This window comes from Podarcis tiliguerta (genome assembly GCF_965153285.1).
Source record: "Podarcis tiliguerta genome assembly, chromosome: Z".
Lineage (NCBI taxonomy): Eukaryota > Metazoa > Chordata > Lepidosauria > Squamata > Lacertidae > Podarcis > Podarcis tiliguerta.
Window position 1 is genome coordinate 4,190,395 of NC_139553.1, and position 27,158 is coordinate 4,217,552.

At 47.6% G+C, this 27,158-nt stretch overlaps 1 protein-coding gene and 1 long non-coding RNA gene across 5 annotated transcripts; one reads left to right on the forward strand and one right to left on the reverse strand.

Moving 5' to 3' along the window:
* Window positions 1-55: 55 nt before the first annotated feature.
* Window positions 56-17,167, reverse strand: ST6GALNAC4 (ST6 N-acetylgalactosaminide alpha-2,6-sialyltransferase 4). Of its 2 annotated transcripts, none has more exons than XM_083423192.1 (7): window positions 16,214-17,167; window positions 14,041-14,105; window positions 10,587-10,772; window positions 8,520-8,932; window positions 7,209-7,316; window positions 1,049-4,656; window positions 56-397 (listed from the first exon to the last, which is right to left on the reverse strand). In XM_083423192.1, exons 2-6 carry the CDS (start codon window positions 14,050-14,052, stop codon window positions 4,467-4,469), a joined length of 909 nt encoding a protein of 302 aa, XP_083279318.1. In that variant the 5' UTR covers window positions 14,053-14,105; window positions 16,214-17,167; the 3' UTR covers window positions 56-397; window positions 1,049-4,466. The 2 variants fall into 2 exon arrangements, with proteins under 2 accessions (XP_083279318.1, XP_083279317.1); XM_083423191.1 differs by having other exon boundaries at window positions 16,203-17,166.
* Window positions 17,168-18,383: 1,216 nt separating this feature from the next.
* Window positions 18,384-24,633, forward strand: LOC310669336. 3 transcript variants are annotated; one of them, XR_014507093.1, is made up of 5 exons: window positions 18,384-18,811; window positions 20,011-20,187; window positions 20,561-22,600; window positions 22,677-22,734; window positions 24,444-24,633. It is a non-coding gene; the product is annotated as an uncharacterized lncRNA (long non-coding RNA). The 3 variants fall into 3 exon arrangements; XR_014507094.1 differs by lacking the exon at window positions 24,444-24,633 and adding an exon at window positions 23,101-23,196; XR_014507095.1 differs by lacking the exon at window positions 24,444-24,633 and adding an exon at window positions 23,304-24,424 and having other exon boundaries at window positions 18,385-18,811.
* The last annotated feature ends 2,525 nt before the right edge of the window (window positions 24,634-27,158 follow it).

Below are 27,158 nucleotides of genomic sequence, written 5' to 3' on the forward strand. Positions count from 1 at the left end.
TATGAACTTGGTAAGGAAAATGGACAATGTGACAAGAACACCAGGACACCAATAATGGTTAATGTTCACCTAGTTTATTGTTGCCACAGAAGATAATTTTAAAAGTACTTTTCAAAACAGAGAGAAGATAACTATGCCTGGGGGAGGGCAGAAGAGAGATGAGCTTCGATAGTTTCTGCTTCGCAGCTTTTCTCTGCCACTGCCCTCGAAGGATGAGCCTGGAAAGCAGGAACAGAGAGCCTGTGGTTCTCAGGATTTTGGGATCGTGCAACACTGCCATTTAACGTGAATAGCAAGCTTCCTGTGCCTCCATTTATTTCCCGTTATCTATATGACATCCTCTAAATCACTGCCTTTCTGCACTTCCTCAATCTATCCAAGATAGTAGCCATCAAATCTTGTGGGAGTGAATAATAATAATAATAATAATAATAATAATAATAATAAATTTTTATTTATATCCTGCCCTCCCCAGCCGAAGCCGGGCTCAGGGCGGCTAACAACACTAAAATAGTGCAACATTATAAAAACATTATAAAAATTAATTAAAATCAAAATTGATGGCAACCATAAACTAAAGTTTTGTAAAGATTGCCAAAGGAGGGAGTCAGGCTGCACCCTGACCAAAGGCCTGGTGGAACAGCTCTGTCTTGCAGGCCCTGCGGAAAGATGTCAAGTCCTGCAGGGCCCTAGTCTCTTGTGACAGAGCGTTCCACCAGGTTGGAGCCGCAGCCGAAAAAGCCCTGGCTCTAGTTGAGGCCAGCCTAACCTCTCTGTGGCCTGGGACCTTCAAGATGTTTTTATTTGAAGACCGTAAGTTCCTCTGTGGGGCATACCAGGAGAGGTGGTCCCGTAGGTACGAGGGTCCTAGGCCGTATAGGGCTTTGAAGGTTAAAACCTTAAACCTGATCCTGTACTCCACCGGGAGCCAGTGCAGCTGGTATAGCACCGGGTGAATGTGATCCCATGGTGAGGACCCTGTAAGGAGTCTCGCTGCGGCATTCTGCACCCGCTGGAGTTTCTGGGTCAGTCTCAAGGGTAGCCCCACGTAGAGCGAATGAATTCCATAGTTCAACTCTGTGCTGTGTGAAAAAGTACTTTCTTTGTCTGCAGCTTCAGTGGATTTCCATGAGTTTCAGCATCGTGAGAGGAGAAATACTTTTAGTCACTTGCTTCACTCCATGTGTAATTTTATGTGCCTCTATCATGTTCCCTGCCTCCTCAGTTTATTGACCAGTTTAAAAAGCCCCAATCATGGCGACCTTTCCTCAAAGGGGAGTGGCTCCAGCCCCTCAATTGTTTTAGTTCCGCTTTTCTGGAAGTTTCCCCATTCTACAATATCGTTTTCAGGTGTGGTGACCAGAACTGATCACCATATTCTGAGTGTTAGTGCCATAAAGACATTGAGATAATGGCTGTCTTATTTTCTAGTCTTCTCAGAAAGAGCTGCAATATTTTCATGGGGGGGGGGCGTGGAGAGGAATAGGATTGAAATAATTTGCAGTTCAGGACTTTTGTTTCTGACACCAACATTATTTTTATCCTTAATGTACTGCTTGGCAGCAGTGAGATACTTGGCTGTGAGAAATGCATTTAACAAAATAAACAATAATCTTACCAAATGTTAAAAGGCTGATCTATTCCCCATTCCAGTTCCTCATTTACCATAGCATGATGGGTGTGCTGAATTTTTCAACTTTCAAATTCCCAAAAATGAGGGATGCTAAAAATTTGTTACGTGACTTGGCAATTCAAAAGATATTTTGGTTAAATTAATATAATTTAGTTTTGCTTCGTAAATAAAATGTGTGTAAAATTGCATAGGAATAGTTAAAAATTATTGCCAAGTACTTTAACTGCATGTTAAATATTAATATTATTATGTATTTATTCATATTACTGTTGTTTAGCATTATCTGACACCTTCAGAAGATAAAATTAAAATTATTTGGTTTTCTGAAAACAGTTTATGTGCTTCATCAAACGTAAACTTACCCAGCCAAATGTTGTCAAATCACCAAAATAATAGCAGATTTGAAGTCTGAAATATCTTTAAGACCCCCTCACCAAAGAGAGAATGACACCCCCTACTATAACAACTTCTTCTTCTTCTTCTTCTTCTTCTTCTTCTTCTTCTTCTTCTTCTTCTTCTTCTTCTTTTTCTTCTTCTTCTTCTTCTTCTTTATCCCATCCTTCCTCCCGAAGGAGCCCAGGGCGATAGCTTGGTTGAGGCCTTCTTTGGGGCTCCAATTGTCATTATCATCATTGCACATGGCACTTTTACAAAGCCAGAGAGGCTTTTAACTTAAATGGTTATGCAGAAACAGGAGTTTGGCTGGACATCAGGAAACAAGAGGGTCGGGATTTACAGCTGCTCAGAAAGCGTACAGAAATTGAACAGTAAGCACCCTAGGTAGGTGGTGTGACCCTGCAACCTCGGCTGTCGCTCTCCCCTTTCTCCTCATCTCAGTGTTGCCTTTTTAGAACTCAGCAGGGGGTGCGGGGGGGCAAAGCTAGAATGAATTGCCTCTGCCTGCCATTGGATCTGGCCCCACCTGCTGTTGGCCTCCCAGCCCTCCTACTCCCAACGGGAACCAGCGCCCACTGTGAAGGGCTTCCTCCAAGCTGTGTTCCAGATAAAAAAACAACCAGCGCTGGTCCACAGTTCCCTCCTCCTCCCCCCATGCCCAATGGCTGAACACCACTACCAGCAAACCGTTTAAACACACCAGTTCCCTGATCTCCACCTGTAACTGTGCCACTGATCCCTTCGTTGTTGCTAAAAAAATGGTCAGATTCGTTGAAAGCCTGAATCTTGAAGAATGCCCTCCTCCCCGCACTTTAAGAAGAGTTTGGATTTGATATCCCGCTTTATCACTACCCGAAGGAGTCACAAAGCAGCTAACCATCTCCTTTCCCTTCCTCCCCCACAACAAACACTCTGTGAGGTGAGTGAGGCTGAGAGACTTCAGAGAAGTGTGACTGGCCCAAGGTCACCCAGCAGCTGCATGTGGAGGAGCGGAGACGCGAACCCAGTTCACCGGATTACAAGTCTACCACTCTGAACCACTACACCACACTGGCTCACACTGGTAAGCCTTTCTCCAAAGGAAAAGGACCGCTTGGAGGGCAGGGTGTGTATTTTTAATTGGGACTGCAGTAGGTGGGGGTCAGGAGAAGGGTTGACTCCCTTTCTCACAATTCCAGCTGCCCCTGCTATTTCTTCAGGAACAGGAGTGGGCACCTTTTCCCTCTCCCTGTTGGGGGCCCCGTCTGCCAGTGAGTGGGGGGCAGCATCCATGGTGTGGCACCCCACTCTCTGCTTCCAAACTAAGGCTTTCTCTCTCTTGCTGCCACCCACTTCCCCCCTCCTCGTCACCTGCGCAAAATAAAGCTGAGGGCCACATGAATTTAGTCTGGGGGCCATCTGCGGTTGACAAGGTACACATCCCACCCGTTTTCCGACAGCCAAGACGCGTGAAGCACAGCAGTGTATTTCTCAAGTAGCTGCCTCTCACGCTCAGAAAGGCCATGCACTGTCAGCCCTTTCCATGCTCAGGTTTCTAAAATGTTTGATAATCTCTCGGAAACAGCTGAAGGGAAACAGAAGCGCGGAAGGCGGTGGAGATAAGAGGAAGCAGCTGAAGGGGTGGGGAAGGAGGGCGACATGGTGGAGAGGCCCACAGAGCCACGTGAGCCACAAAGACAGCCAACAGCCACATGGCAGCCAAGGCTGTTTTTGCTATTGAGCCCTGGCTGAGTGTCTCAGGCAGAAAGGGGTCGTTTATTTCATTTCATTTTTTATTTCATTTTATTGCTAAACCACGTGATGTTTAACAATCTCTCAGCAGTGCACAAAACATAGGAACAGTTATCGTGGAAACAGATTACTGTCGTCCCCCTCATCTGCTTCCCAGGATCCCATTAACTCAGGGGGTGGGGAGCCTTTTATCAGGTAAACTACCTGGGATCTCCAGCATTAGAAAACGTTGCTGCCTAATCCAGGTGTACTTCTCATCACACAATGTGTCAAGCACAGAAAACATAATTTGGTGAAGTAGGCCGCAACAATCCAACACTAGTGAGGATTGCTTAAATACATATATATATATACTACAATATTTGAAATGTTTCCATCCCTCCACTTAAAAAAAAATAGTAATTCCAAAGTGTTTCCCACCTACCAACGAGAAAGACTTTCCACTCAGTGTTCAGGAAGAGGAGAACAACTCCTTGCCTCTTGACCGGAGGTTTAGAAATACATGGCCAAGGGAAATGGAAGAGGCCCTGTATCGGCTGCTCTGCATCCTGATGCCTCATTGCCCTTTGAAAACCACGCGTGCAGGAGCCAGCACTTTGTGCAGAACAGTGACAAATATGGCTTCCGTCACAAATGTTTGAAGATCGAATTCATAGAAAATACCGAAACAACAATAGCACCACGGGTGACCTGCCGCTGGCCTCACCTAGCCATCTGGCCATGAAGGGTGAGTGAAGACAATGTTCCTTTTCTTTGCCCAGCGAGAAAAGACGGCCTTCTCTGTGATGAAACGGTGCCCACCATGGGGGGCTCTTTCATGGGTCAGGTACATCTTGCATTCATCTAGTTTGCCCTTTTCAAAGTAGTGGTAAGGCACAGTGGGCTGGCTTCTGTCTCTGCCAATCAAAGGACAACAAAAACACAGAAAATGAAAACCAGGTTGCTGCATGCTTAAAGCGGCCTGGACCACACCATCTGACAGGTTAAGAGCTGGGCTACCATGTGGCTCCTCCTACTTTAAACCCATGCATCCTCCCATCTGCATTACTGCAATGCACTGTAAGTGGGGCTGCACTTGAAGGAAAAGGCTGCAGCTGCTGGGTTGCCCCTGGTCCTGAAAGATGGTTGCCAGAGAGCTACTGGTCTAAACTCAAAGCTTGGGACTCAAGTACTTAAAAGAGCGCCTTCCCCCATACCAAGTATCTTGGACCCTGTGACTGGCAACTCTACAATTCCATGAATCTAAGATTCTTTGGGGACCTTCTAACTCTGCAGGAATCTCATACAGGGCAGATGGCAATTCAACCAATGCTAAAAAACCTTCCAGGAGTCCACACCCTCTGGAGCAGAGACATAGTGTGTTGGGGATGGGGGGTGGGGCAGAGGGGTTGTGGCCCCAGGCGCACATTTTTGAGGAGGTGCAATCAGGCACCCCATGACAGGCATAGAGCCCTGGCAACTGAGGCGCAATGGAAGGTGGGCTGGTCTAGTGGGCAGGTGGATGGGGACAGTGGGTGAGGAACCTGTTGGAGGTGGGCTCCGTTCATCTTCTCTGCATGCACACCCCTGGTGTGCGCCCCCACCTCAGCTGCTTAATCCACCAGAGGAGCTCAACACTTCCTGGGTGCCGGCGTCCTATGCTGCCACTGCTCCAGAGGGAGTCCATTCCCCTTCTGAACAGCTCTTACTGTCATCCAATCCCCCAAAAGCCCCGGGTTCAAGCCCTAGCTTTCCAGATAGGGGTGGGAATGTCCCCCGTCTGAACAACTCACTGCTAGTCAGTGTCAACAATGCTGAGTTGACAGCCACCAGCCAAGAGGATTGTGTTTTACTTCAACTGTGAGAGGCAGCATGCCTCTGAATACCAGTTTGCTGGGAACTGCAAGAATGGAGAGCTGCCGTTGCACTCAGTTCTTGCTTATGGGGATTCCCAAAAGCAACTGTGAGAACGGGATGTGTCTTTTTTTTGCTGCTGCGCTGTTGAGTGAATCAGATGTTTTGCAGGGTAGTGCGGTAGCAAAAGACATGTATTTTGCTGCTGCACTACCCCACAGACCACCTGATTCATCTGGCAGATTTTATTTTATTTTATTTTATTTTATTTTATTTTATTGCTGTCAGGCTGCCTGGTCTGCTAGAGGGGCAGAAAAAAATTGGCACCTAGACATTTTGTTTTGGCACCCACGACTTGGCTCCTAGAATTCCTATTCCAGTTTCTAACACTGCCGGTAGGCTTGGGATAGAAGTGAAAGCTGTTTCCTGGTCCTGCTGGATCTCTCAGCGAGTTTTGATACCACTGACCATGGTATCCTTCTGGACCGTCTAGGCAGGCTGGGAGCTGAGGGCACTGTCATGCAGTGGTTCCACTCCTTCCTCCTGGGCCGTGTCCAGAAAGTGGTGTTGGGGAGAGTATTCAGACTCTTTGGCACTCACTTCTGCGATGCCTCAGGGTTCCATCTTCTCCCCCATGCTTTTTAACATCTATATGAAACTGCCAGGAGAGATCATCAGGGGGTTCACAAATATGCAGATGATACTCAGCTCTACCTCTTATTTAAATTGGAACCAGTGCAGGGAACGTCCTGTGTGGGTGTCTGGAGGCTGTTGTAGGGTGGATGGCAGTCAAAAGATTGAGGCTGAATCCCGACAAGACAGAAGTATTGTTTCTGGGGGGTGGGTGGGGTGGCAGATGGGGGGGATTTGCTGGTTCTGAATGGGGTGACTGCTCCTAAAGGACCAGGTGCGCAGCCTGGGAATCAATATGGACTCTCCATGGAGACGCAGGTAAATTCTATGTCCAGGGCAGCTGTCAACCACCTCCTGCTTGCAGACTGTCTTGCCAGAGTGGTGCATGATCTGGTTATCTCCCGCTTGGACTACTGCAATGCACTACCTTTGAAGGTGACTAAGAAACTACAACTACTGTAATCCAGAATGCGGCAGCTAGACTGGTGACTGGGGACAGTGTCCAGGACCATGAAACAAGGATCCTAAACCACCTTTACTGGCTCCCACTAAATTTCTGAGCACAATGCAAAGTGCTGGTGCTGACCTTTAAAGCCCTAAATGGCCTCTGCCCTGTATACCTGAAGGAGTGTCTCTAGGCCAGACACTGAGGTCCACCTCCAAAGGCCTTCTGGTGGTTCCCTCACTACAAGAAGTTACAGGGAACTAAGCAGAGGGGCTTCTCGGTGGTGGTGCCCACCCTGTGGAATGCACCCACCATCAGATGCCAAGGAGCTAGAAGACAGCTGAAAGCAGCTCTGTATAGGGAAATTTTTAATGCTTAATGTTTTGTTGTTTTTGTATATGCTGGAAGCTGCCCAGAGTGGCTGGGACAACCCAGTCAGATGGGCAGGGAGCAATTATGATGTTTCTATTACTCTTAAATAATGTGCGTGTATCTCTGCTTACATACTGTTTCATACCCCACCTCCCTGTGCCATACCTGCAATAGTTCTCGCTGACCATGCCAAAGACAAAGATCTGCTCACACAACTCCATCGCCAAAACCATTGTGAACCAGCCTGTGCTCAGGAAGGAGCCAGATTTCATCCTGTGGATTTGGGAGACACAAGGCAAACACTAACATAGAGACAGGCAAATCTGTCAATTGCAGCTTCTCTCTGTTTCTCACTTTTCCGACTTTTTAAAAAAGTCACCATGAGAATCCATAGGGCTTTCAGTGTTGATTTCTCCAAACATGCATATTTCTGTGTGCAATTCCGCCTGAAATACACATTTTTTGCAAAGCATTCCCCCCCCCACCCAAAATGCAGCACATTTTGTATAGCATTTGTTCTGCGCGGAATCGTAAAGGGCTGGAGGATGACTCCTAGGCCACCAAAGCTCAAACCTCGGCTTGCTGCACGGAAACCTAGAACTTACTGCATGCAGGGCAGATTAGACCAATTCATGGAGGACATGGCCACCAACAGCTACTAGCCACAATGGCTAGGCTCTGTCCACACTGTCAAGAGGCAGTGGAATTACAAGCAGGGAGAGTTGGTGTTGTGTTTATGTCCTGCTTGTGGCCTTCCCATTGGGACATTGTCAGGATGAGTCAGGATGCTGGGCTAGTGATTGTAGCTAGCCAGCAGTAAACTACACCGAGCACATTAGAGTTAACTCTTTATTAACAAAACCAGGATCTGTCAGGCCTCATGAGCACAGCTACTCATATCCAGCAGGTCTTACCCCCATGGAAATCAGTTGCCAAGACTGAAGGTCCCTGCCTCCCCACAGCTGCCTAAGTCCCCTCCTCTCCACAGATTTTCCTAAGCAATTTGAGGCTGCACCTGTGAGAAGCCCGCTTCTGCTCTGCCCTCTTCATGCCTCTCCTGGTTCTGGGAGACCAGGGTGGGGAGGAGCTTCTTGCAGCTGGAGGGGGAGACACTTGTGCCTCTTCACCGGCCAGACCTCTCCTGCTTCAGCTTCTGCCTCTGATTCTGCACTGCTCTCTGCTGCACTCTCCCTTCTCACTAAAGCCTGTTACCTCTTCTGCTTCTGACACCTCCTCCAGTCTTTCTCTGACCACTCATTGTCTTCCCACCACCAGTCCCTGGGCAAAGAATCTGAGCCTTCTTCCCGTGGTGGTTCCTCAGCTAGTTCCTCCCACCATTTCTCTGAGTCCAACCAGTCCATGACAGCTGGACAGGCCCCCTTGGCTGGATCCAACGGGCTCTTCTTATATCCTTGGCAGATGTGCTTCACCATTATGGTCCCTGCCTGGTGATAACCCACTCTAGCCACCTCTCACCTGTTCTTCCCTGTCTCCAGCAGGAAGAGCTCGTCACAGTGCACCATCATCTGGTCAGTCAGCGTGTAGAGGTGCAGGCTCGGGTACATCTCCTTCACCTTTAGGAGGGTGCGGTAGACCAAGCCCACCTTCTCCCGGCTCATCAGCCTGGTGGGGCCCCAGATAACATAGATTGTGTCCCGGGACTGCTTGAAGAAATAGCTCTGGTTCCGCAAGAGCAAGGGGATGCTGGTATGAGAAACGACCCGGATAGTGCTCCTGCCACCCACATCCTCCTCGTAGCCCTGGGTGGGGGCCTGGTTCATGCGCAGGACACACTCCTTCTCGTCAATCTCCTTCCCAGAACGCGAACCCAGCATCTGCCCAGAACTCGATACCACAGCACACTGGCGACATGGCACTCGGGCCAATGGCTAAAGGTAGAAGAGAATTGAGTCTGGAGGGAGCTTAGAGAAGACCAGAGGCGGTGGCTAAGGCTACCCTTGATGCACTGCTTCCTTTCCCCCATTAAATCTAGGAACCAAGCCAAAGGAGAAGACCTCTACAAAGAGCACCCTCTTTTGGGAATTCAACATGCATCTGAAAACTGGACCAAGGAAAGGGAGGGGATTCCCCCATCCAGAGTGAGGGTAATACTTCCTGCTCTCACTCTGAACTGGCTTCGTGACACTGACACACAGCCAGATCTAATTGGCTGTCTGGTAATGTGGTGTCATCATGTTCACTGGGTAATATCCAATTGACTGGTGGCGTATTATGAGGCCAACTTAAAAGAAAAGGAAGGAGGAAAAGGAGTTTGAAGTGGTCCTGCCAATTAGGCAACTAATAGCCCACAGGAAAGGTGAACTGTGAGGAGGAGTAAACAGAGCAATTTTGTATGCTATTGAAGCATGATTTTCTTTTTGGTGAAAATTAAATTAATGCATCTTTACTCTGGCATTTGACATCTGAGAGAGATATATTTCAGAACCTGCCTCTCACGCCTCAGCCTATCCATGGCCTTTGGTTTTTATTCATCCAAGGTTTATACTGACATCCCGGTGAGAACTACGAAAACCCTTCGGGCAAGCAAAGGATTGTTTTGTTTTTAGATTTCTATACCGCTTTATATTTTTAATAAAAAACTCAAAGCGGTTTACAGCATATTAAATCAATAAAACAATAGCTGGGCAATGTTCCTCCAGCCTCATGAGGAGCCTCTTCAGTAGGGCTGGTGAGTGTGGGCCCAGCCCCATAGGCCAGGTGGAATGAGCCTTGCAGGGAGCAGCCTTCACACTCACAGCCCAGACTCACCAGCCCCACTGAAGAGGCTCCTCATGAGGCCGGAGGAACATCACCTGGCTGTGGGGCATGGAGGCTGCTTCCTGCAAGGCCCTTTCCACCTGGCCTAGGTGTTTGTATTATTTCCTCTATTTCTGATGTTCAGAATTAAATGCCATTGCTTATGCAGCTAAAACAGCACTATCCAGGCCCAAAGAGGAAGTATCAGCAAACTTTTGGGGGTGGAGAGAACCATAACTACAAAGAACTGTCACAAAAAGACGCAAGGTGGCGTGAAACCTACCAAACAGGTCTGGGCCCCGAAAAGGACTGACTGCTGGCTGTGGAGCAAGTAGGAATGGAGTGTCTGAAAGAAGGGCATGGCTGGCTGGAACCCTGAACAGGAGTGCTTCATAATGCAGATCCAAATGGCCGTTTCAGATGTTTTCTGCATCCCTTTCTAAACCCTGAACATACTTGTCTGGGTCTCCACACAGAGCACAACGAGGAGGCGGAACAGTCTGCACTACCTCCAGGTGTGTGGGGAGGAGGAAGTCACATTTCTGAATGCTCCCCACCCCCTATGTTTTGCTTTTTTAAAAAAACACCCTGCAAGTAGAAAACAAGCACACCAGGGAGGAGATAGACCCCTCCCCCCGCTCTTTGCTTATGGGGAGGGTTTCTTTTCTCTCTTCTTCATGGAGGATGAAAATGACACCCCAAAATGCAACCTGAATTGGTGCCTCTCAACTGACCAATGTCATGCTTTGACAAAGGTCACTTTCATAACTGGGAGGATTGACTGACCTTCCCATCAGGGACGCTGATGTAACCCTCAAACTGGGCAGCTCCAGGACCAGCTGGCAGGACTCCTTCTTGCTCTTCCGGGTGATGGCAGCCAAGCCAACACAACGACACACAGAAGTAAGGGCAAATCAAGATGTACAGGATGCAGCAGGCACACAGGATGACCAGAGTTAAAAACAGCCGAGACTGAAGAAAAAGAGAGAGGAGAGTCTGAGCTTCCACTTGGCAGGCAGAAAGGCAGGTGCACATCATAGTCCGAGGGCCACATTCTCTTCTGGGCAACTTTCCAAGGGCCACAGGCCAGTAGCAGGTGAGCCCAGAGGTAAAAGCGGGTGCAGCAACAACAACAACAATAATAATTTCATTATTTGTACCCTGTCCATCTGACTGGGTTGCGCCAGCCACTCTGGGCAAATGTTAAATTTTATGTTTGTACCACAGGCTAGTTTCTACACACTCCCCTCTCTAGTCTCCTTCCACGAAAGCAGGAGAAGCCACCAGAGTTGAAGGACATAAACACTCAAGTGCAGTACAAATGGGGCTGGTGAGAGATGTGGCCTGGCTGAGGAGGAGTGAGGCCCAGGGACATTCCCAAGGGCCAGAGAGAGGGGGGCATTTAGGTGAAAGGTTCCCCATCATTGCATTAGGCAGAGAGCGGTCTTTCAACTGAACCTGCTAACAGGGACTGAGCCTGGGACTCTGCACATGCAAAGGTCGCACTCTGCTGCACAGCTGGGGTCCTGCTCTGTGGAGACCTTGGCACTCTAAGGACCCTGGGAAAGCAGCGCCACATTAATAGTTCTATTAATTGTTCTACAGGATGCTGAAATATACTTGCATCTTGGGGAAATGACAGCAAACAGCTTGATGGCAAACGACTATGCTGCAGGCAACCCTGAAGAAGTCAACTTGAACAAAGTCCACCTCACACCATGTTCAGAAGAGGAGCAAGTTTGAGGTCTGGCAACTCGCCAGGAAGAAGAGCATTCCAAGGGCAGATCAAGTGAGGAAACAAATATACCCGAGTTGCCCCACATACCTGCCTCTCAGGTTACTGGCAAGCCTGCAAGGGGACTGGAGAATTTCACTTCCACTTTTAGAATCAGAGCATCATCGAATTGGAGAGTTGGAAGGGATCATGAGGGGCACCTAGCCCAACCCTTGCAACGCAGGGGTCTTTTGCCCAAGAGGGCTAACCAGAGTTCCCTGTTGTGTCCAGACTCAGAGGGATGGGGGGAACTCTTCGTGTTAAACCAATGATGGGGAACCTGTGGCCCACCAGATGTTGCCGGACTACAACTCCCATAAGCCCTAGCAAGCACAGTGAATTGACAGGGATGATGGAAGTCAGAGGTGGTTTTAGGGTAGTGCTGCAACAATGTTGTAAAATAGAGCACAAGGACGGGGGCGAGTCTGAATTTTACTGTCACACAGGGCACTTCTGAAATTTGAAAGCCCCAAGTCTGCCACTGTGGAAGTCGTAGTTTCCCACAGAAAAACATCTCCATTTTCAGAGATATGGAGGATTTATATTTCTTTCTAGGGAACCTTTCAGAGGCAAGCATGCCAGTGATTGGGGGGGGGGGGGGCGGGGTTGGAGGCAGAGGCAAAAAGTGAGCAATGAATGCAAATGTTTACTTTTGTATGGTAGGTGAGATTCTCCACATTCCCCGCTACTGCCCATGCGGACAAGTATAAGAGGCAGTGTTTGCGGACACCTCGTATCCAAGCAAAAGCAAAAGGAGGGCATGAAGCTGGAGCAGTGAGGTGTGTGGCCTGGAGAGAATCCAGGAGGCCAGGTAGAGAGGTTTGGAAAGCCCTATCGTGCCTTGGCCTATGATTCCCCACACCTGGTTCAAACTATGGTTACTTCAAACAAGCCAGGATCAAACTGTGGCTTAAGAACCACTAAGCAACATTCTGAGTTTTGACTTAATGCGGAGATGGGCTCAGTATAAAAGCAGTTGACTAGCTCACTGGGAAGAGCCTGAGACTCTTAATCTCAGGGCCACGGGTTCGAGTTGCACCTTGGGCAAAAGAGTCCTGCATTGCAGAGGGTTGGAGTAGATGACCCTTGTGGTTCCTCCCAGCTCTGAAATTCTATGTGTCTATGAGATATTATTTTAATTAATTAATTGGTCAACCTCTTTATCTTGTCCAAGCCAACTTACAGCCAAATATTTCCAAACGTTTTACTTGCAGTCACACTAAAGAACGAGGGGCAAGCGCCACAAGGTTTGCAAACACCATGCCAAAGCACAGTAATCGTCTCTGGACTCCAATTCCCATTAGCCCCAGCATGGCCCAACGGTCAATGAACCTGGGAGCTGGGGTCTATCACCACCTTCCAAAGGGCCGCAGGTTAGCTACCCATGGTTTAGGGCTGTATCTGAACAGGGCATTCAACTCAGCCTTACATCAGCTGCTCTGCACCAAACCTGTCCCACTCAGACTTCACAGGTCTGCCGATAGTCCCACCTGCCCTTCGTTCCATGAGCTAAGTGGATGGCGATCACTGTGCTCTTAAGAGGCTTGTTTTAGATGCCATAATTGGCTTAGGCCTGCATTGCGCGAGATCTAACTGCAAAGAAGCTTAAAAGAAACAGAGCTTTGGTTTAACTGGTTGCAGGTTAAATTCCTCCCCACCCCACGCAGGTAAGCAGCCAAGTGGCCACACATGGAACAGTATTAGGTATGTGCCCACAACAGGTTTTGGGGAGCAAGGAGGTTGATCTTAAGGTTACACTGGGTCTAAAAGAAACCATCGTGGATGGGGCAGGTGCTGTAGCTCAGCAACGGAGGATCAGATTTGCATGAAGAAGTTCTCAGGTTCAATTGCTGGCATTTCCCAGTATGCCTCAAGCAATTCTCAGGCAAAGGACTGGTTTAAGGCAGTTTCCTGTGTTCCTCAAGGCCAAATGTTGCTGGACTAAAATTTCCATCTTCAGGGGAACAGCCATAGCTTCAGTGTCAGAGAATTCAGCTTGGCATGCAGAAGCCCCAAGTTCAGCCCTTTGCTGAGAACCACAAGGACTAGAATCTTACTTAATCTTTAGGTGAAGAACAACAGCTAAGTAACAGAGTGTATGTTTTGCAAGCCGATGGTCCCCAGTCCAATCCCTGGCATCTGTCAGAAAGTGCTGGGAAACAACTCCTGTCTGAAATCCTGGAGAGCCCTTGCCTGCCAGCCTGTAGACAAACGATCTGACTTGACTTAACTTAAGGCAGATGCCTCTGTTACTAAAGCGGCTGCAACTGTTGGGCAAAAGGAACCCAACAGGCAGAGTTCTGAAAGCAAGCAACCCCCTGGGAAGGTGTGCTATGCCAGTCAAATGAGCAGAAGGCAAGGAGGCACGTGAAGAATGTTAAATGGAAGGAATATTCCCATGGTGAAAGGAGCATATGAGTACAGACTCAGATCCCATATACACCTTCTCCCCAATTGCATACTTACAAACAACTGCATCCTTTTAAGGTCTCATCAGCCATGTATCTGCTTTGGGCTTTGAGGACAATGCCCTGAAAAAAACAAAACCGATTGTTTAAAACACTGCTTCTTAGGACATCTCCACCACATGAAGACATTTGGAAAAGTGGAAGGAGTGCTGCAGACCACTTTTCATACTTGGATATTATCCTTTGTGCTGGGCATGGTCAGTTCAATGGAAGTGAAGTCCAATACACTTTATGTGTCTGTATGTGTGTTCAGTGGGTTTGGTGGGAAGACTGTTTCACCAAACCCGTGAGCTTATGGCCCTCCATATTTTGTTGGACCACAATTCCTCATCATCCCTGGCCATTGGCTAGGCTGGCTAGTACCCCATCCCTCCTGTGCAGGTAGAAAATGCTGCAAGACCTTCCAGGTGGGAAGGGGGAGAACAAATATCCAGGAGGACCTATGAAACTAGATTCAGGAGAAGCGGAAATGCCACTGAGACTCGTAGGGTGGAAGGGGTCCAAATGCAGCCATACCTCGGGATAAATACGCTTCAGGTTGAGCGCTTTCGGGTTGTGCTCCGCGGCGACCCGGAAGTAATGGAGCACGTTAATTCCGGGTTTTGCCACTCGCACATGCGCAGACGGTCAAAATGACATCACACACATGCGTGGAAGCAGTGAAATGCGACCCGCGCGGACGTGCTGTCGTGTCTTACGTTCTGTTCAGGATGCGAATGGGGCTCTGGAACGGATCCCATTCGCATCCCGGGGTACCACTGTAATATGTGCAGACAGAGTCAACTAATTCTACTTTTGTCACCATCCACCTCCCTGCTGAGACTAAGGAGGGAGGCAGTGTGGCCACCCATCCCCAAAATAGCAATATAGTTTGTGTCTCTGCTTTGCCCCAGTTTAAAACTAAGTCAGAACTTTCAGAACTTGTCATGTTGGTGACACACTTTTTAGACATGCCCCATTTCACGAGACAGTAATTTAGTTTTACTACCAAAATGGAGGTTAAACTAACCCCAGGAGAAGCACAGGCTTTGCTTGCCGAAGATTCTAGAGGTGTAGTATATGTGCATATGTATGTATATATACACACCTACGCACAGGGAGCTGGTCTGTTAGGGCACACAGGGCTCTGCCTCACCACCTCAGCCTGTGCTCAGCCAGCTTTTTTGATTACAACCAGCCCCAGAGATGGCACAGACTGTCAGCTGCCTCCTCCTGAGTTTTTTATTTAACTGTGGGTAAAATTGAAGCTAATCTGTTGGCTAACATTCCTGCAAATTATTTACTGTTAGACATGTAGGCTAGGCATCAAATGGCACCTTAAATCTAGATTTGCAGAATGTCTATTTGCCAGGGGGTTGGACTAGATGATCCTCACAGTCCCTTCCAGCACTATAGTTTTACGGTACTATGATCCTATGATCTCAGCTACATTGCTTGACTTTAGCTTGCTCTTACAACAGTTCACTTGTCCTAGGATGCAAGAAGGAAAAGCTCTCACAGTGGAAATGGTATTACTTTCTATTTTGTTCTCTTCCTGTCACGTGATCACAACAGCTGCCTTTTTAACACCTCTCTTCAGCATCACTGATACTGTTTTATTTCAGGCTCTGTGAAGTTTTGGCAATTTGGCCACTTTCAGCTTCTGTAGTGTTGTTCGATCAGTCACAGGAGTTTTTCCTTGTCTGTGGTGGACTTTACAACTAGATTCTTGCTGCTGTGCGACTGATGGGTTGGACTTTTTGATTTCATGTTTTTATCGAGTGCTTCAGGTCTGCTCTTCTTACCATACATGTTGGACTTGAGAATACTGTATTTCTATTAGGCAACTCAAAAACTGAGTTAAATAAACAAGTAAAATTTTGTAAGTAATAATGAGAATAACTGACAACAATACTGTAATTAAAATACTGTGGGTCACTTCCAACTGCTAAGTCACACTCCAGAGAAGACTCACTGAAATTACATGACATGACTAGCTTAGATCCATTAGGACTATTTTGAATAGGGTTTAGTTGGATACATCACAATCACACACACACACGACCATTTTTGGACAAACCACATGCCCAAATATCTAATCTTAGCCGGATACCGCGGGGGCACAGTTGATCAAAGAGGAGGAGGGCGTTCTGCACATGCTCAACAGCACATTCATCATACCTGCTCTGTACCTGAGCTCAAGGAGGGGGCGGAGGCAATGGGTGGTCTTCCTTCCACACGTAAAAGCAAGACTGGGCTGAGAACCCTTTTGCTGCTCCGGTTTCCCCGGCTCAAATTCGGACCGCTGACTTCACGAAGCTCGACGAGAGCGGAGGCGCAAGAGGAATTGGGGCCCCCGCTGCTATCTCGGTGACTCGGTCTGGGAAGAGGAGACGTGCGCGACTCCCACAGCGCTGCAGAGGGCCGGGAGGAGAAGCGCGCATGGCCCCCGAGGGCGGCCGCTTGGCGAGGAGGTATCCTTCCCAAGGCGCGCTCTGCAAGTAGACTTTGATGTGCCAAAAGGCGCGGCGGGAGGCGGAGGCGGAGGCGGCGACTGGGACTTCCCAGCCTAGCTGTTTGCTCGCGGGTTCCGAGGAACGGGCCTCGCCCGGCGTTTCGCAGCCTCAGCCGAGGTCTGCGCGCAACGCGGCCGCACGCTCTCCAAAAGCGCAACGCTGCGCGCAACCGCTCGGCCAGCTGGTGCTCTGCTTCCTTCCTTAGCTGATTGCGACTCCGCCCTTTCCCCTCCCAGCGCCGGAGGGTTCGCGCGACCGCAGCTGTTCCCTTTCGCGGCGCGCGGGAAACGATTCCAGGCCGGTTGCCTTGTGCCGAAAAGCACCGCCTCTCCTTCCAGCTCAGGCCCGGGCCGCCGGCTCCCCGAATGATGGATAGGTTCTCTAGGCTAGGGTTTCAGGAAAAGAGGGTTCTTCCTATCCCTAGCTAAAGATGTTCCACCTCGGTCCTTTGGGGTGGGGGGAACGAAATGAAAGAAAAATTGGAAGGGGGAAAGCTGGTGCTTTAGCGCCCCTTCCTAGGGGCTGCGATCCAAAACGCAACTTACAATTGGGAATCTGCCCTCGGAAATCCCTGCTCCCGAGGAAGCGCATTGCAGAGCCCTGACCCAAGAGCAAGGGCAACCTTCGGCAAGCCTCGTCTGTACCTCTCTTGCCTTCCAGACCCGCGGGTCGTTTGGCGCTGTGGCATACTAGCTCAGATCCATTGGTGGCTGATCCATTAGAGCCAGTGGCTTCCTGCCAGTCCTCCTACTTAGAACCACCACTGGGGTGGCCCTGGCTTTCAGCTTCCCCCAGCTTAGCCTCAGTGTTGCTGGGAGGATGGGTGCAAAACTTGAATTACACAGACCCTGCCTGTCGTTGGCCCTGGCGCCAGCCACTGTTGGTCCCCCTGCCTTCTGCCCTACCAGCCCCAACAGGCAGCAGCCACCAAGGCCTGCAAAGCCCAAAGTGGGAAGATGTTCCTACGGTTGGAGCACTACTACTCAAACTTTTGACCAGGACTGCTGTGAACATTTTTGGATCTGGATTCAGAAGATTAAGAAGGCAGAAGGAATTGAAACCGTTAATTTCTTTTATCTGGGTTTGGGAATTAATCCAATACGAAAATGTTTCCCTGTACCCGGCACATCAGCACCTTTTCATATTGTGTTAAATAATATTTTGAATTTTGGGATTGAAAAGTCTGATATTTTTAAAAAAATAAAATAAAAGCAAGAAAGACAATTTTCTACCTGTAATCCCTTGGGAGATGTCTGTTGATGGTGCCACTTTCAATTACAACTAGGTAGAAATTATGGGAGGAACAAGAACATCTTATTATAGGGAAAGGGAAGAGCATCGACACCGCCCCCCCCAAAGAAAAACTGGCTATGGGAGGCTCAGGAGAATCTCCAGAAAAGCACACTGTGGAGGAGAATTTCCCATCTCCCACTCAGTGAAGAATTCGAACTCAGGCTGCAGAGTCTACCAAAATCTTTAATGCTCAGATCAGTGTGATACATGGGCAAAATGCCATTCAAAGGCACAGCAGGTGCTACACATAGCAAAGCAAGCAAAGACATTGATCCAGGAACAACATATAACCCAACTTAAGAGCTAACTCTTCTTAAGCCCCCTCCCCAATAAAATATTTGAAGGGACTGGGACCTCCTCCAAAAAAGTTGATGGGTATTGCCATTCAAATGGGGGGGGGGTGCGCCATGTCATGTGATTGATTATGGAGGGCAGAGCTTACTGCCCCCCCCCCCAATATTTTATTCAAGTTGGCACCCAGCAACCCTGTTATTAGGGACTGGGGTGGGCACTAATTTCTCACTCATGCGCAATGACCCCATGTTGTAAACAAACACATTTGTATCTACTGTATTAATGGGCAGAGGGACTTTTTTATGTGCCTTTATGACCAACAATGGTGGAAGGAGCGAGCCAGATTCTAGTGAGTGAGACTGTCCCTGGCTATAGTACTGGTTTTAGCCCTCTCACTGGTCAGAGCTGGAGGAGCTAATGGACAGAGAGATTAGGAGAGGGAGGCTGGGGAAATAGGTTTAAAATGGAAACTAAAACCAGTTTGGGTTAGATTTATTTTCAAAACTATTGTTAATTTTTTTTTTAAGTAAGCAAAGGAATTGTAAGGCACAGAAAAATTATTATTTACCACTTTAAAAAGAGATATAAAGGAAAACGAATACAAATTAAAGAATGTGAGAGGCGAAATCAAGTTTATTTACCTTGCAACCAACAAGTTACTGGGTGTGAAAAGGAGCACAAGAAATGGTAGGTGGATATGAAGTCTGCTTCAAGCAGAGTGAAGAATAAATACAGAAAATAGAAGGCTTTTCTTTTAAAAGGCAACTGGAGAAGCCATTTCATAAAAAGAATGGGGTTTCTGTTGTCAAAGTTGTTATTTGTTTGTTTGTTTTCTATACCCTATACCCAAAGGTCTCAGGGCTGTCCACATAAAATATCAAATACACAAAATCAAAACAATAACAACCCAGTAACCCCCCCCCCCCAAGAGAGCCAGCATTTTAAAAAGGGTATAGGATGTAGATCAGGTCAGGCAAATGCCTTGTTAAAAAGGGACGTTTTTGCCTGGTGTCTAAAGTATATAGTGAAGGCACCAGGCAAACCTCACTGGGGAGAGCATTCCACAGGTGGGGAGCCACTGCAGAGAAGGCCCCTTCTTGTGTCGCCACCCTCTGGACCTCACATGGGTGAGGCACCCAAAGAAGGGCCTCAGAAGATGATCTCAGGGTCCGGTTAGGTTCATATGGGAAGAGGCTTTCCTTGAAGTATTGTGGTCCTGAGCTGTTTAAGGCTTTATAGGTCAACACCAGCACTTTGAATTGGTCCCAGAAACTAATTGGTAGCCAGTGCAGTTGGACCAGGATTGATGTAATATGCTCAAACCGTCTTGCTGCAGTGAGCAACCTGGCCACTGTATTCTGCACCAGCTGAAGTTTCCGAACCTTCTTCAAAGGCAGCCCTATGCATAACGCATTGCAGTAATCTAACCTTGAGGTTACCAGAGCATAGACAACAGTAGTTAGGCTATCCCTGTCCAGATACAGGTGTAGCTGGGCCACCAGCCGAAGCTGATGGAAGGCACTCTGGCCACTGAGGTGATCTAAGCCTCAAGCAACAGCAAAGGATCCAGGAGTACCCCCAAGCTACAAACCTACTCCTTCAGGGGTGGTGTAACCCCATCCAGAGCAGGCGACCTCCCAGGGTTAAACAACATGGGGGATAGAATTGAGCCCTGCGGAACCCCTGTTGGAGGTTCCACAGGGCTGAAAAGTAACACCCTCCGGGAGCAACCATCCAAGTAGGACTGGAACCACCGCAAATTGGTGCCACTTACTCCTAGTTCAGAGAGTTGCTCCAGAAGGATACTGTGATTGATGGCATCGAAAGCCACTGAGAGGTCAAGAAGAATTAACAGGGACATGTTTCCCTTGTCTCTCTCTTGACAGGTCATCACACAGGGTGACCCAGGCAGTTTCTGTGCCAAAACCAGGCCTAAACCCTGATTGAAATGGATCCAGAAAATCAGCTTCTTCCAAGAACACCTGGATCTAGTCTGTGACCACTCGCTCCAGAACCTTACTCCAGAAGTTAGAAAAACCAAGATTGGGAAGATTTTAACATAGGTAAGATTTAGAAGTGAGAAGGGTAGGTGGATCTCGGGGGGAAAGAAGGCTGTGCATGTGATAAAGAGCAAAGCAGAGGGGAGAAGGCAGCATAGTTCCTTTTAATTTTATGTTATCTCAGGTTGCCTTGTTGACAAAAATGCTTTGCAGCCATTTTGTGATAGCTCTTGGGGACTATAGATAAGCTCCTTTGCTAATGGGCAGAACTTAATTTTATTTATAATGTGGCTTCCAAGGAATAGAATAACAAACCCTCTTGAGCAGCTGGCTTAAAAGTGGTGGCATTTGGCATATGAAGCTAGGAAGAGACATTATTATTATTATTGTTATTGTTATTATTAATACCCCACCCTTTTCCCTGATGGGAATCAAGGTAACTGACAAGCATTCCAGGAGCCACTTCAGACTGGTGAAGTTAGAACAGAATGAAGGCACGAAAACTATTGAAAAGAAAAGATTTGGAAGTCACTAGGATCAAGAATTGGTTCTGGGGGAAGCAAAAAAAGGAGGAAATAACTGAGAAAACCACAAGGAGCAGCAGCAAAAAGCAACCAACCAAAGATGAGAGTATTATACCTAATTGTAGTTACTGGGCAACTGCAGAAGACGGTCACCAAAATATTGTTGAGTTTTTGTTTCTTCAGATGTCTATAAATCCACAAGGTTCCAAACATGGTTTGGATCCTCACCAGTACTTCTGCTCCTAAGGTAATACATTAGGAATACCCATTTTAAAACCTGATGCATCAAACTGCTTCCTTTGTCTGTAACAGTTGCCTTGCTGATTTCAGTGTGAAAAAGCAAGTAAGGCATTTTGAGGGTGAATCTACTGATGGCAATGGTAGAGGCGGCCTGGTAGAAGCATTGGAGTGAACAGAGGTTTTCACCATTTTGTCGGCCATTTTTAAGCAAAGAAAAGTCCAGCGAACATTTAAGCAATACATATTCATAATTAGGAAGGATGAGCCTTGACCATTTTTCCTGTACATAAAGGGCAGAAAATTTTGTCTGCTAATGGTAAGGCTGAAATGACTGAGAAAATAATTGAAAGCTTATGAATCCTGACTCTGGCCATTTTGACTCATACATAAGGGGGTGGCTGATTGTTCCACTAATGATCAGAGCAGGACCACACAAAATAATAATAACCCATGTTTGTGAACATTTTGGAATAGAGATCTGTACCCCTATCTCCTGTAGATAAAGGAGGCATGTAGCTCCCAATTTTCTTTGCCTGGGGTTCAGATAGGTCTGTTTACTGCAGGAAATATGATCCATTTATTAGAAATTTAATTTGACCAAAATTGTATTACTGGCTTTTTGGTGAAAACTTGCATGATAGGGTTGATAGTTGCTGGGTTTCCGACAAATACTAAAATTTGGATCCTCACCAGTACTTCTGTTCCTAAGGTAATATATTAAAAAACCTGGTATAGCAAACTTATTCCTTTGTAACGTCTCACTTAGTTACCTTCAACTGCAATCGTAGCTTCTATTTAAAAAAAACTTTTGAATTATCAGAGATTGCGATAGGCACTAATAACTAACAAGTGATCTCTAAGTGCTTTATTGTAATTATACCAGCAATACAGTTGTGTGTCTTCTGGCTGAAGGTCAACTAGGTGAGTATCTTGTGCTTGGCTGAGGAAAAAATCTCTGTTGTGTTCTGCCTGCAACTCTTTGTACAAAGATTCTTTCAGGTCGCAGTGAGGGGGACCATTCAAGCACCCTGAGCCCGTTAGAGAAAAGGTAGGCTCCAAATGGAATAATACATCAAATATGCAAACTGAATATTCCAAAGAGCTTGTATTGAGCAATGTTGGTTATTCAATCCCTTTTTCAGAAGAGCTGCAAACTCGAAAGCCTAATGCAGTCACTCTCCGTGCTTCTACCTGGAGGGACTTCTCTTGTCGGGACACCGCTGCAAGGGAGGCCCTTTCCTGTGCCATCGCCACACAGTAAGGTACATCTTTTGGTGGGACAGCCAACCTTGCTTTGTTCCAGCTCTTTTTTTTTTACAGACCTCACAGAGCTACCTGTGCCTGAAGCAGATCTGCTCAATTGACAAGAGGCATTGTCAGAGCTCTTGATATATCAAGTGAACATCTGCAGCATAGGATTGAGAGATACTTGCGTATTCACTGCGCTGCTTTAGGTAACCTCTGTGTCTGGAGGGGAGGGCTGCTGAAGACCCTAGTCTCTTCCAGGTGCATCTCAGTGACACAAGAAATGGAATTTTGCAAGCCTTCAGGAAACTTAACGGCAAGTGAACTTCACACTCCACAATTCAGTGATCTTTTTCAGTACCATCCTTTTGTGCTGGCTTCTCCATTTCCGTTCGCTTGATCTCTTCACAATTCTGTCCAAGAGCCCACCACACTCAGGGGAAGCCAGCTCCTCCTGCAGAAGTCAGGTTGGTAAGAACATTTCTCTGGAATTGGTGGGAATAGGCTGGGGACAAGCTAATGAGTCCAAATTGCTTTTCACAGACCAGCAGAAGGAACTTCCAGGCCCATGAATTCACACTTCAGAGGGACAAACAAAAAGGTGAGCCTAAAGGCAGAGTTTTAAGACTTGAACCAGTCTCTCTCTGCTGCCCTGCAAATTAATGGCCCTGCAAATATTGACTTAAACACATCTTGGTGAATATCCCTTAAAACCTCGATTGTGTTCTGTCTGCAACTCCATAACTCTTAAGGGTTTTCTTTTTCCTGAGAGAACATTCAGTATTCAGAATGTTCGCTCAGGTTTTGCTTTTCACTTTGTTGCATTGCCAAAAAAAGAAAAAGGAAAAAAAAGCAAAAGGCTCTGGTGGTTGGCACTCCTGGTTTCCAGGACGGGGTTCAAGTCCCTGCAGTGCCTTTGCTTACTTCCAATGCAACCTCTTTCTCTATCTATCTCTTCTTCCCTAAGAACTAAATCAAGCAAAGCGCTCCCCTGATGCATCACTGGCGTGTGTCTAAAATAAGCTGTATTACATGGATGCTTCCCATTCTAGCACTCCCAGACATAGGGAACAAAATACTTCTTTTTTTATTGAAAAAAGACTGTCTCTGAATTTTGCATTGTTTGTTTAGGAAGCAACCTAAATATACAAACAAATGGATCCTATTTAGATTATGCAGAATGTGGAAAAGGCCGGGATGAAAGAGAAATGGCATCACGTTCACTCATCAGCAGAAGAAGAAGAGCAAATATAAGATGCTCAGGTGTCCTATTTTACAGAAGACAGTGGTAAATTATCAGGGATATCAGAGGCTTAGGATGTGGACGTGTGACAGTTCTCTGTATGAAGGTGTCCTCTATTTGAATGGCTGTGCATTCCAGGTCTGGTTGAAAGATACAAATTGGTGTCCATTCCTTTGGCCAAGTGTCAATGGCCACTCTAAACAAAGAGGTGCCCAATTTCTGCAGTTGGGAGTATCTAGGGGTGCAATATTGCATGTTCAGTCAGGCCCTTTTGTTTTCTCCTGATCGTGAGGAATGCAGTTTGACCCTAAGTAAGTTTACTTCGAAGGAAGTCTGAGTGCTTCCAAAGACTTACTCCCTAGTAAGTGCACGTTGGAGTAGGTCTACAGCTCCGTTTCAGAGTGCATGCTCTGTATGCAGGAGGTGGTGTCCCAGGCATTTCCAGATAAGGCTGATAGGAAACATCCTTACAGAGCGACTGCAAGTCAGCGATACCCAGGCATTAGAAGAATTATTCAACCAGATCTTCAGGAGGGCCAGAATTGCATTTTGCAACATTTTCCACATTAGTTTGTGGAAATTTCTTTCTTACTTCGGGGCGGTATGTTGCTGAAGGGAACGGCACACCTTCCCCTGCAGTGAGATTTTCAAATTCCAGTTATCTGGAACATGCACATTTTTGCTAGGTATCTGAGGAAATATTTTACAGTAAACTGGAGGAGGAAGTGTGAGTTACTGGTGCCCCCACATCCCCCAATATGTACATATATTATATATGTATGGCAATGGAGCACCAATGACTCACACTTCCTCTTCCAATATTTATTTTAGTGTGTGTAATTCCCCTCTTTGAGAAACTTCAAATATTACTGCATTAGAATGAAGCGCATGGGACACTAAATGTGACACTCATGTGGTACCAATGTTCTGGGCCTGGTTACATGACACAGAAGTGCTCTGGCCTGGCCAGAGACTAATTTGGAAATTTATACATGATTCTACAAACCATCGTCTTCACCATAAATCTACAGCAGTACTCATAAACCTCTCTGTTCGTTGTTTTACAGCTTTATCAGAAAATCAAGCATGTGTGAAAGGCCACAGCCACACCATACACACGAAGCACATTTAAAGCACATGGTCACACCCACCCAGAATCATAGGAACTACAGTTTACCCCTCAGTTTCTGTGGACAGCTTGTAAAGATTTTATCTTTCACTGATGCATAAAATTGGACCTAGTCCTTTGTGCTTGAATTTCTTCCATTTTTATTTGCTCTTACATATTTTTATGCTTTTTTTTTATGGAATGCCAAATGGTATCCTTTTGGTAAAATATGCAGGGATATCTGATATGTAAAATGAACCGTGGAAAGAGACGAAGGGAAGTCATAGATATCTTAAGGGTGTAAAAACGAGTGCTTTAAATGGTAAAACAGAAAATTCAATAAAAATTATATTACACACACACCCCAATGGTTTTAAAAGAAACGACACGAGAAGACTCGTACAAAGTTATTCCAAGGAGCGGTTATTTTGTTTTGCATCTTTCCCTTTCCCTTTCCCTTTCCAATTTCCCGGGCAACGCCGCCTCCCGAAGCCGAGAGCGGGGGCAGGGCCACGAGGCCACGAGGAGGGTTAGGCCCGCCCGGCAGGCAAGGAGCAGGACGGCCGAAGCCGGGGACCACGCCGCGGTCTCTCCGCCGACGTCCCCCCGGCCAAGGCAGGCCTCGCGGGGAGCTGGGCGGCGGCACCCTCCTATAGCGACGCCCTGCTCTCCATCCTCGCCACCGTCCCGGGGAGTCTCTCGGAGGGCAGGGCAGCCGAGTCAGGCGTCCAGAGGGCGAGGGGGAAGCAGGGGCGTCCCTTGCTGGGGGAGTGGGGGACTTTCCCCGCCACGCGCGGAGGGCGGGCCGAGCTGCACCTGTTGGAGTCCCGCCTGCCGCGCGGACCAGGAACGAGGCGGGTGGAGAGACACAACCCCGGGGCTGCCCTTTCGCATGGAAGGGGCGAGGTTTCTGCAGCAGCGCCTCTTCCTTTTGGAAGACGAAGCAGCGTGGCTGGATTAGAACCTCAGGACGCAAGGATAGCTAGTTGCTCCCCTCTCCCTGTGCGCAGTAACATGGCAGAGGTCTGTCATCCGGAGGTGGTTGACCAACCCATCTTTACTTGGTGAGGTTCAGTCTGCAGCAAACTTCTGTCCTCCTGAACATGACCCCTTGAGTCATGGCGTGATTGCTTTTCATATCTCTTGAAAAGTGCACAGAGCTTAGAGGAAATTGGGAGAGTGGTCCTCGCTCCCGTTTCCTCTTTCAGCTCTGCTTTTCAAGGTTTAGGATTAAGGCTGTGTGTGCACTCTCACTCCCGTTGACTTTGAATGCAGTGTACAGAGTAAATGTGCAGATAGGTTGCTTTTCTCAATCTGGATCTAAGCTGGGGGGGGTTGGGGGGATGCCATCAAAGTGCAGCATTTCATAAGACAGTATAAATACAAGATAGATATGGATTGTGGCTAATGTGGTTGGATTGCATTGGGTGCAGAATAAGTAGGAGTGTGTACCCAGTCTAATGGCTGTCATTTTTACCTAGATCCTTTGGGATGGCAAGATTTGTGATTGGGGGGGGGGCAGAGAAGTGAATCTTAGAAGCAGCACCCATAACCGACACAGATAACTGCTATTGTGCCCACAGGCCTAGAAAGGTTTGAACCTCTAGAAAAGATTGTTCTGTTTGTGGAATAAAGGTAAAACCATTAGGTCCAGTCGTGACCAACTCTGGGGTTGCGGCGCTCATCTCGCTTTACTGTCTGAGGGAGCCGGCGTACAGCTTCCTGGTCATGTGGCCAGCATGACTAAGCCGCTTCTGGCGAACCAGAGCTGCGCACGGAAATGCCGTTTACCTTCCCGCTGGAGTGATACCTATTTATCTACTTGCACTTTGACGTGCTTTCGAACTGCTAGGTTGGCAGGAGCAGGGACCGAGCAACGGGAGCTCACCCCGTCGTGGGGATTCGAACCGCCAACCTTCTGATCAGCAAGTCCTAGGCTCTGTGGTTTAACCCACAGCGCCACCCGCGTCCCTTTTGTTTGTGGAATACACCAGTTCTAATTCAGCAGTGTCAAAAATGTAGAAGATGGGGAGAAAAGCTCCGACTATCACCCAGATAAGGACGCTTTTAATTGATCAGCTAGTTAGTTACTTCTTCATAGATTTGCCCATGAGAAGAAAAACCTAATTCAAATTGGTGGGAGTTGCCAGTGCCTGTCATTCTTCAAAGTTCAGCTCCTGGCAGATGGTTTCTGGACTGGGGCTGATGCTGTTGGACTGCAAGTCCCATCATCCCCAACCAGGGCCATGCTGGCTGGGGCTGATGGGCATTGGAGTCCAACAGCGTATGGTGGGTCACAGATTCCCCATCTGCTCTAGACACAGATGGAGAAGGAGATGGAAAGGGCGATTTTGAGGTCATTGTTAGAGGATCTGCTTTGCACACAGAAGATTCCAGGTTCAGCCACCAGGATCTGCAGGTAGGGCTGGGAAAGATTCCCTCACTGTGGTCCTGGAGAGCTGCTGCCTATCAACCCCAGGAAAGATGAACCAAAGGTCTGACTCAATTATAAAGCAGCTTCTTAAGACTTTTAGGTAAAGGTAAAGGGACCCCTGACCATTAGGTCCAGTCATGGCCGACTCTGCGGTTGCCGCGCTCATCTCGCTTTATTGACTGAGGGAGCCGGTGTACAGCTTCCGGGTCAAGTGGCCAGCATGACTAAGCTGCTTCTGGC